General features: G+C 37.7%; 1 protein-coding gene across 1 annotated transcript in view; it reads left to right on the forward strand.

Moving 5' to 3' along the window:
• The first annotated feature begins 1,136 nt into the window (after positions 1–1,136).
• CIB2 (calcium and integrin binding family member 2) overlaps positions 1,137–11,269 on the forward strand; it is a 44,930-nt gene continuing 34,797 nt past the window's right edge. The window contains exons 1-2 of the mRNA XM_010283910.1: positions 1,137–1,187; positions 10,945–10,979. Of these exons, the coding sequence (XP_010282212.1) occupies positions 1,137–1,187; positions 10,945–10,979 (86 nt within the window). The remainder of the gene's footprint in view (positions 1,188–10,944; positions 10,980–11,269) is intronic.

Consider the following 11,269-nt stretch of genomic DNA (forward strand, 5'->3'; position numbering starts at 1 on the left):
CTTTCCTCCCTGTTCCCATCCTTTCTCACTCAGCCTCCTTCCTACTCTTGTTATATGAGCTTATCCTTCTGCAGGTGTTAGAGAATATCGGTTGGTTTGAGTGTATTCATTTTGTCTGTGAGCATCTCTTACGTGCTCTTTTTTTTAATTTTCCCAGAAATAGGGAAATAAGGTTGTATTACTTGAGAATACACTGTGAGCCCTCTAGTGGTACTTTCTTTGCTTTAGGCAGTGTTAACTTTTTTCTTTACAGCTGTGCTTGCTTGAGGCGGAGTCAGATTACCGTCTGATTAAACGACTTGAATCTTCCTGACTTTTTTTTTTAGACTGATTTAATGTGAGAAGGAATATTCACTGGTATACCTGGGGGTTTTGGCACCGCTGATAGTGAACTCACATCCTGGATGGCCAGGGCTGGTTGGAGCCACTGTGTGGACATAAGCGTTTACTGCGGAGCCCCCGCCGGCACCTGTGATGATGTGGGGACGCTGTGGACACTCTGAGCCTCCATCCAGCTGTATTTAACATCGGCGGCATGGTACGGGTCAGATGCAAGCGCTGACTAGGATGAGCTTTTACCTGTGGGGAGACCAGCTGCAGAAACGTTTGCTCTGGTAATCCATTTTTCTAATTACTAGATTTGCGCTCCCTCTGCGTGTGTGTAATACGACTGCGCTACCGAGCGCCATCGGGTGACGCAAAGCTGCTCTAAAACGTGAAGGTGCCGAGCAGGAGCACCCTGAAGTCACAGAGTGAACAAGCGAGTGAGAGCCCGAGGCAGTAGAGAGCCGATTTCTTCTAGTACTGGCTACTCGGTTTTAATGTTATAAAAGCCCTGTATGCCTCTTAGAAAAGCAGCTGGAAAAGGGAGAGAATGCCATCACTGTTTCTGGGCGACACCTGCCTGTGATTTTAACGCTTTCCTTCCCGGCACATTCAAGTCGAGCCTGTGCAAAGATTTCCCAGTACTGCATCCTTCCTCATTGGATAGATACAGTCAAAACCAGTTCAATGCAGGCTTTGGGATTTTTTCAGCACGTTCACGGAGTATACGTGCTCTAAATGCCTACAATACAGAGGAATCCAGCTACTTCTAATGGGATGCATTTGCATAGGGGAAGAATTCCTCATTTAAGATGGGTAATAAGCAAACGATATTTACTGATGAACAGCTAGATGCATACCAGGTAAGATGTCTTCGTTTGCATTAGGGGAAGGAAAGGAGTAAACTTAATATGTTTGTGGTTTTTCTTTGTGTTGGGGAGTGTTTTTTTCCAAATGTAAATGAAAACTTCCTTTGTAGCCTGCATGCCTGTATTCTACTCTTCCTTCCAGCAATTGTAATAGTATTCTAAGGCTGGGTTGTTGAATATACTCAGTTTAGTTCCCTTTTCTGTATCCATGGAAAACAGTCAAATCCTTGATGTCTGGACTAGGAAGCAGGATAAAGACTCTGACTCATTTGACAATGGAAGTTTTCAGTAGAATCTTTCTATTGAGTGTTTAGTAAAGAAGGAAGTGTAGCAATAACATCTTCTTCTCTCCCTGATGCCTTTGCTGTCAAGGGGGGGGGGGGCAGTCTTGTCTAATTTCGCTTTTCCTAAGGATAAGTCATAGAAATACACTTAATGTAATTCCAAAGCAGGTATCGTTATGCTTGCATCCACTCCTAGATGGCAGTTTCTTACCTTAACAGAAGTAGTATGTATTTTATGTCCAGGGATAGCCTATTGGCACTTCTTTATTTACTTCACATTCTATCAACTGACTTTTCAATAGGGTAACAAAATAATAATTTCCAGTTTTCAGTCACGTCTCAGAACACTGCAAATCTTACTGAAATGGATTCCAGGAAGCTGTCTGCACAGTGGGCATCTTGAACAAGTTTCTGAAAATAGGGAGACAATATATTGAATGGAATTATGCTGAAGAAGGAGGCAGCTGACTATTACAAGATGCAGGCGGGGCTGGCTGCATCACTCTCTTGCATGAAGCAATAAACAGACAGAATTAACAGCAAAGGAGATAAAGATTTAGTTTATCTCGTGATAACCAAGGGACAGATCCAATGCACACGCAAGTAACTAACTTGCTTTTTACCTTCAGGACCTTTGACTCAAGCCCTTGAAGTAGAAACTATGATTTTAAATACTAATTTTCTTTGAAGTTACTGCTAACATGGACTTTTCACAAGTGTAGATATTTAGCCACAGAGTCAGCCTAGGGATATATGCTAAAATGCTTTAAAATGTTATCCCATGCTGAAAACAAGGCATAAACTAAATGTTCTTATTAAATTCCTAGTCTTTTTTTGTCATTGTAGAAATGTGAAAATGGAGCTGCTTTAATTCCCACTTTGTCACACATATCACCCTCACCGACAGTCTGTTACCGTTATATATTAGTCTAAGTTAGTGGTCTTACACTTAGTACTCTTAAGATCCAAAAAGACTCTTTTAGATCCCTGCTGAATAGGCAAGAGGGAAATCAAAGATCCATGCAACAGCAGTGTATGTCTTTCTACTAACAACAGAGGTGAACACAGAACAGAGCCCAACTGCAGTGAAAAAAACCAAAATCCAAATGTAATTAATGTTATCTTCTTGACACAAACTGGCAAATGCAAGAGCTGAAATGTCATCCCTAATTCACTACTCTTCATGTAGAAATTGCCTTTCTCTAATGGCTTTTGCAGCCCCTGCCTTTCGTAATGCTGGGTAATTGATCTCAAAGCCTGGCAGGAGTTAGACCCAGTGGACTGAGTCAGCCTATGGGATTTCTCTGTTACAGACGAACTTGTAGTTTATTAGTATAGTGCTAGATAATTTTTGACTAGTAATAGTACTTGTTATGTATGGTAAATACAATAAAAATAACAAGTTTCAGGACAATAACTAACCTCCAGAATTGGTCATGAAGAAATACTAGCCTTGTGCTGTGAACAATCAGATAAAAATCCTTATTTTGATAGTGATTTGCCTGTGATCCATTAATTATTGCATACCACCTGGATCTTTTGAACATAGAAATCCCAGGGTTACTGCTGTAGCCGTCTGCACAGAGAGCTCTTGCCTCTCCACTGCGTTCTGGGGGACTATGCAGTAGCTGTAATACAGACAGAGCTGTTTGGCTTGGAGTTTGCAGTCTTGTCTGGCCTTTTCTCATTTGTGGAATTCCTTCAGAACAGAAAAGGGGAGAATGGGGCAATGGTTCCATAATTTTTAAAAGGCAGGTTTTTAATTTCTTGAAACAGCAGTTGGGTTGCCAGGTCCTCTGAACACTGGACCGAAGTAAAACACTGTGCACCAAGGTCCACTTCGCAACAGTCAGTTGTGCACATCTGTACACCAGTGTATAGCCAGACATAAACACATAAACTGCTTTTAAAATGGATTTTTGATTAATCCTTTTTTTTTTCCCCCAAAAAGAGAGCTAGGCAACCTCTTGTGAATTTGTATGAGTTGGTACTGTACTCTACTTACAGTAATACCCAGGGTTACAGAGTCCGTAGTGTCAGTATGGCAGAAGCAAAAGAGTCAATTCCCCACAGTTGCTATTAGCAGACTGTTCAAAACCTCACTCCTCTCACGGTTAGACTTAAAACGTCTTTATTTGAATATATTTCTGGCCATTGTATTATATGTTTGTAACTTCCACAGTTTTTGTCTTTAACACAAATTGCTCTGAGCTTTCAGCACCTGAATGCTGCTTTAGTAGTGAAATCTTTTTTTTTTTAATACATCATGTTTTAAGTCCCTTTTCCATACGAGATACTTCTGATAGGTAAAAGCAAGATGGAAAAGTGAGAAGTTAATGTGCTTAATGTATGGTAAAACCCTATGTAAGTGGCGTTAGTTTTCAGGCTTTTATTTTTTTGCGTAAAGATTAAGCTGCAGAAAAATCACCTGCTTGAAGGGCTAGCATACATGAACCTCATATCATTAATATGACATTAATGAAATAAAATAACCTTATTTGATTTGTTTAAAACTTTCTGAAATGCCCATGTATGATTTTTTTTGCATATAAACTGTCATATTGAAGTCACTTTTTAGCAGAACTTTTACATTTCAATGAAATAACTATAAATCTGATCACCCACAAGATGACCTCAATGTTTTTAATAGACCAGTGTTTTAAATACTCTTCATTAAGACTGATGATGGGTGACCATTTGAAACTGTTTGCAAAAGAGATGCATAAAGGACTTGGTAACATCAAACCTCTTAGAGCTTTTTATGCTTGGAATAGGTAGAAGCAAATTAACTAAAGAAAGACTGGAAAGCTGCAAATCACCTAACACCTTATCATATCACCTGTCATTAAGATAGTGTTCTGGTTGGCAGTTCTTTAAATTTTCATGAGCTTAGTGAAATGTTTTGGAAATTAGGCTTTTGCAAACGGTGGTTTCCTCACTGAGATTCACCTAATTTAAAAAGTTAGCCTTGTAAGAAACAGAATTCTACTGGGGATTTCTCTTTCTTATGCCCGTAGAGTACTTGACTGTTTGGGGGCTTTTTTGTGGATTTTTTTTTTATTTGTTGGTGGGTTTGGGTTTTTTTTACATAAAATGCAAAACCTAAACAAGGTCTGGTTACGGAGAAAGTAAGTATTAATCAGCAAGAAAGATGCATTTCATTGCAATCAAAGAGCGTGTTAAAATTAAACTTTTAAAAGTTGTTTACAGATTTTGGAGGTCAAGTGTCATAATGAGAAAATAAAACGAACAGGAATTTTAGGATTTTTTTTGAGTGTTGTATTAAGATGCTCAGAGTGATGGAAAATGAAGGCAGACAATAAAGCGGTATCAGAGCTGTATACTGGCCTCGGTGCACTGCATGTCTCGCTGAGAAACTATTACCCTGAGCAGGGAATGCATAGAGGCTGTGCTTGGGGTATGGACAAACTGCTCCACTGCTCAGTCAATCTCATTGCCTTTTCTGGGGTTACTTGAATAAGTGGTCTCAGTTTGATACAAATTTGGTTCTAACTATTTTCCTAATAGAATAGAGAATATAGGGCACAAATATTTTATATCAGATATTACTGTTTTTCTTGCAAGCCATTTAAGGTTTTTAATTTGTTCATTAATGGGGTTATTTACATTATTTAATGCAGCCTCAAGACAAACTGATGTTTATTCTGGCTGTATTCTAGGCAATATTGCAATAAAAGATAGTAATATGACATAATGACTTGCTGCTTTTACACAAGAATTCTATTACAGAGCTAACTTTTCCATTTATTAAAATTCTAGTCAAAGTGGGATTCAACTATATTTCATGAGAATTATGCAAAACCAGATGAAACCAATTACATTATGATCTGTCAAGAAGTGCCATTTATCAAATGAAGCTAGGTCATCGAGCTATCTTTTGATTTAAAAAGCTGTGCTTGACTTAATCAGGATCTTTGATGAAAATGAACCCTTTGCAAGAATACAAAAAGTGTATGCGTCACAGGTTCTCCAGGGTCTTCTGTAAAAAGTACTTTTCAGTTTGATAGAGTGTTGCTGTTAATGTGCAAATTTAAGTAGCATAACAATGGAACAAGGTCTTTGTCAGATTCTGGTTTCACCTATCTATTTGGTTCATATATAGATTGAGCAAACTGCATTTGTTGACAGTTTGGTTCTTACTCAGTCCTTGCTAATGTCTAGCTGTGTTTGCTCCCATGTTGCAGTATAGATACATAAACTGGTTCTTACAGCTGCAGATATTTCCTCCTGAAACTCAGTGGATGTTTTAGTTGTTCTGGTTGTAGTTCTAAAATATATATGATGACAACTAAAGATAGCCTGGATGTTAAAATCTCCATTGACATTGTGATGCAACCAGCATTTTTTAAGATAGAAGTTCAAGTTCATACACTGACACTATTATTAATGCAGATACTGACTCTGACAGGCTATTTTTTTTCTTTAGTGTTTAAATCTGGATTCACTCAAGTACTTGCACAGCTATGCAACTTAAAAGACTGGTGCTAGTCTCATTGACTTCCAGTAACTCTTTATATATTTACAGTGATGAAAATAGATAACTATCTTGCTGACTCAGTCTTGCACTACTCTACACCAGTCTTAGTGGTATGGCAACTAGAATAAAAGTATTGCATTTGTAAATGTTTCCAGAATAGAATTAATAATGGATCTGATAGGAAACTTCATTTGCTTCTATCCAGCACCTTTCTGATTACTTCGTAGGGTGATGTTTGAACGTGGTGTTTTGATTAAATATTCTTACACATTGTGTACTTTTGGCACAGTACAAAGCATAATTTGTGATTTAAAAAATGAAACCTCTGAAATAATTTGTTTGAAATACTAATATTGCAAATGTTGCAGCATTCAGTAAGTGTCATTTTAAAAAGCTGCTCAGTAAGATAGTTATATGGATCTAATCTATCCTGCCTTGAGGATATTGTAAAAATTCTTGTTAGTCATTGGTTTATTTTATCTGTGGCTTGCTGGCTTTTGTTTGAGGCTGTTCTTCTAATTTGGAATGATTTTGTATTGCTAAGACTTTTTTATATTCATTCCTTATTTATAAAGCTTTCCAGTGGAGCTGTTGCAAGATCAGAATAAACCTGCCTTTATGAAAATACATGTATAAAAAGCAGAATTATATATGTATTGTTTTAGAGGAGAAATATGCATTCAATGGGTTTAAGAAATATTATTTCACAGCAGCTTTGCATACTCAAGCATTGCTATTCTTTCATTCTGTTCTTCCTTTCTCTAGTTTTTCCTCTTTCCTGTAGAGAAGTGTTTTGCTTATCTATGTGGAATTAGTTTCATTTTAAATCTGTGCTTTATGGACAGTGATACTTGCTTCTGAAAGTGGTAAGTGATAATCTGTTATTCAATGGACTCTGCCATTCATAAACTGCGTACTGTGCTCTGGTATTGGCAATACATCCAACAGAACAAATTACATGTGTTCTGATTTTGGAGCCATACCTCATGTTACACACTGTATGTACACTTTACGTAAAGTTCAGTATCAGCATTCTCAGCACAGTTATCTCTATTCCTATTTTTTCTTCAAGTCAGTGTAGGAGTTTGTCGTACAGACTAGTGGAAAAAGGTAGTGGACTGCCATATTTCAGTCTGTTCCTGTTTTATCCTAAGCCTGCATTCACCTGACATAGGAAATTAAAGAATAAAATTCTGACAGCCTGTACATTCTGCTCTTCCGTAAAGTAAATTTTAAGAGCAGAGACCATTAACCCTACTTCACAAGCAACGTTGAGCACCTTGCAGAAAGTCACCCTACCAGCCGAGAGCAGAGCCACCCATGGAACCTAAATACATCAGCTGGCTGACTCTTTTTCTCTGCAAAATATTTTAAGAACCAGTTAAGCCACCCAAATGCTAAATTTGAGAACCAAGTCCCATTATGCAAGATAATGATCCTATCTAAATCAATGGGATATTTTGTTTGCTTTCTTTTATTCACTTTTCTAGACATAAGGAAGTTAAGCGGATAATTGCAGGTTTAAGTGGTATCTTCCCTCCAAAAAACCATCAGTGATCCTTTGTCAGACTTCTAATTAACTTGATTATTAAGGGCACAAGGACAGACCGAGTGGGACAGTTGATCTTAGAAAAGGAGTGTATATTTTCTTAGGGGCTGGAGTAGGTGACCTTTCAAGGCCAAGCCTCTATTCTAAATAACATAAAACCCACAAGGGACCTCCTGTTAGCTGCAGTTTTTCAGGCCATTGTGTAGCGTTAGAAATAAAAGCAATGATTCTCAGGATAAAATCTTGCCAGAAGTTGTCTGTTAAGAATTATGAAAACTCTGGTAACATTTATTTGTTCAGTATTTAGTGTTTGCTTTTCTAGCAGGACTCCCAGTGGCTTTAGTGTCCAGAGAGAATAGGCAGGTTGCTTTTTAAGTTTGTAATAAACTCAAATACAGTCCACATAATAGATACCATGTGTTCCATGATATCTCTGGCTTGAAGGAAGATGAATGTCATCATATGCATAAATGACAAAGGCTTTCCAGGACACACTTCACTTTTCCTTGTGAGTGAGTTGATGTAACATTTTGGTTTACTGTTTATTGTCCACCATTGTGCATTTTCTGTATGAATGAAGTAGCCAGAAGAAAACTGGATGATTCACCTCCATGTTTCTCTGGCCAAAGGTCTTTAATTAAATTGGAATTAAGTTGCTGGAGTTCCAGCAACTATAAAAATGTAATTATGTTACTTAGACCCTGTTCCGTCGTGACTTTAACCCAACTCAGGGCTGTGCTTTCAAAAAAAAGAAAAAGGCAGTCCTGCACCTCTTTCCTGCCGTCAATAGATACTTGTTTTATCTTCCTCTCTTGTACCAGCACTACCGATGCTATATTCTAAGCCACTAAAAGGAAGTGATCCAAGCTGGAAATGAATCCATTTTTGCTAGGTTAGTTTCCAAACACATTAGTCCCTTCCTTGAGAGTTCTCTGATGCAGTTATGCTACTCATCGGTGTGAAGTCCAAATAAAGAAATAAGCAGCTGAGAGAAACAAGAGAGAGGTGGCTGGACTTTCGTTTCAGAGATAGCTTGAAGCCATGGATTTTACATTTGCCATTTGAGACCAGGCAGGCTTCTTAATGGTAAAGCATTTCTTAAGTGGTGTGTATGATCTTGCTGTGGATCAAAAGTACCGGCCAGGTCACAATTAATTTGTGGTGCTCTGACCGTGAGTAGCTTTAAGATCTCTGCAAGTGGTCTGTGAAACACTGTAAATTTTTTTGACACCTCTTATCGCTGACACACAATTCCATGTAATGGCAGGCATGATTGGAATACTGCTGTTGGTAAGAGTAGTCAAGCAGATATTTGCAACTACTTTTATAATAAAGGTTTTCAATATCAGTGGCTCTTAGATTATATTAGTAAAAATTTTGTTTGATTAAAAAAAAGGCAGACAATACTGTTTGTCAAAAATGTGAGGTGACTCACATTAAAAAAATAGTCATTATTATTTGGACCTTCAATGAAAAAGTTTGACCTGACCTCTTAATGTGTCTGCCACTGTAATTTTTGCATTATTTCTGGAGGGTAAAGGTTAATTTTTCTTTTTCATCTTTATCTCCATTTGCATATCAATTCTTGGTGGCTTTCTAGTTAAGTTATAGTATCTGCTGTTTTCTCAAGCCTATTAATTATGGGATGATTGCTGCTGAGGGTGTTACAGTTATATGTGAGATTGCACCTGCCTTTTGCTAGTAAATGAAGCATCCTGTAAGTGGCAGTTTGACCGTAAGTGTTGAATGTGCTGGAATTAATGAAGACTTAACCAGCTGGCTCCTATTTCACTTTGTGCAGTTCCAGACGATGTGACATCAGTGTCAGCAGCTCACAAGGTCCTTCCTATTGCGCCTTGTAACACTATTCTGCTACACAATACACTAAAGGAAGAGCTGCTGTTCCTGCCACTTTATATGGAGGAGAGCAAGCAAGCTCAATAATTGATACCATGCAGGACTGGTAGCGTACCTGGTTACCCGAGACAAGCTGTTTGACTGCTTGAGCTAGCTGTGATCATTTGCTTTGCCCCTTCTTGGAAGAAGCAGGCATTTAGCCAGAATGATTCTTAGCTTGGGAAAGAAATGCATTTTCACTAGTTCACTGAAGAAGCAGGACTGGGGGAGTTGTGCTAGTCATACGTACTCTTAAGTATGACTTACCAAGTCTGATGTTGCTATCGTGTCACTAGCTGATTTAAAAATATGATCTATTTTAAATGTGTTTACATTAAAGGAGGAAGAATACTAAGAGCTGAGATCTTATACAAATGCCTTGCCATATCACATGGGCCTGTGAGAGGTGGATAAGCAGGAAGAATTTTGTGGTTTGATTGTTCACCGTGTATATACCCTCAGCCACTAGCTCTAAGACAAGAAGATGCATATTCTCTGAATTAATGACCTGAACAATGTTCTAAACTGATCATCCAATATTTCATGGCCCCGAGTGTTTCTAGTTTTGAATGCAGGGCAGAATTTTCTCTAAATGTGTAATTGGATAAGATAGTGGGGATTAGGGGATATTTCTTGTTAATGGAATGGGACTGATTATTATGGTTCCTCACAGCACCTGAAAATATAACTTGTTTTGTGACTGATGTAGAAATAAGTGAAATGCAAACTATTTCACTACTCATATTGTGGTTCTTTTGTGAAGTGTGTGAATTCTTCTAGAAAAGCGCAGATGTTCATAAAGAGGGAATTAAACTAGCGTAAATGCAGTGCCACCACAGAGCCATTCAAGAACGCAAGTGAATGCTTGCAAAATCTTCTTTCATGTTCAGCTAGCTCTACTTCCCATTCTAGTAAGTTATTTCAAATTCTGTGATACCACAGGGAAAGCAGAATAGTTTGCCTGCTTTTTGGAGCAGGGGCTGTGCTTTTGTCTGTGTTCCTAACACAGAGGAGTTTGCAGCCTTCGCCGAAGTGACCACGGTGCAAAGTAATTGTTAGCAAAAAGTTAATAACTAATGAATAAGGACATTACTTTTATTATTAAATCAGTTGTCTGTAATAGAGGAGTACTCCAACTTAGAAGATGGTTTTCTTCATCTATTTGTTATTTATAGCTTTTAGATCCATTTATTGAATGATTTTGGCCTGTACCTTTTTTGATTTAATCTTGTTTCTCATCTGGTCATTCCACAGTGGAGAAGTATTTCAGCAAGCTGGTTTTTTTTCTCTTGAAGTTTCACACTAGCAGTATTTTATTTTTTTTACTGATATCTCTGCCCTTAGGGTATTTCAGGTATTTTATAACGTATATTGCTTTCTGAGTCAAAAGCAGATGGTACACAAATAGCGTCTTTAATGTTTTTCTGCCAGATCTGAGTTTCCTTCTAAAAGGTTGAAAAATAATTCTTTGCAGTTGTTTTCAATATTTCTATAGTACAATAACACATTTTGTTTTTTTAACAGGATTGCACGTTCTTCACTCGGAAAGAAATCCTTAGGTAAGTAAATTGTCTTAAATTTTTCCTTTGTGATTTGTATGGAAGGGATTAAATCTTTTTTCTGATTTCTGAAGGAACCAAATAAAAGCCAGTTATTTTGCACGCGTGAATGACTGTCGGTTTGGACTCAAGATACTCAATATCATAGGCTTTTCTAGGGATAAGTCATCGAGCAGCTGAGAGCCAGTGATTTATTTATGAAAGGAATTTGCCACTTTTCTGCTTGGTTATACTAATGAGCGCACATCCTTTAGTCAGTACAGGTTTTGTTATGAACTTAAGTGTAGGGA

This window comes from Phaethon lepturus, unplaced genomic scaffold, assembly GCF_000687285.1.
Source record: "Phaethon lepturus isolate BGI_N335 unplaced genomic scaffold, ASM68728v1 scaffold18740, whole genome shotgun sequence".
Classification (NCBI taxonomy): Eukaryota; Metazoa; Chordata; class Aves; order Phaethontiformes; family Phaethontidae; genus Phaethon; species Phaethon lepturus.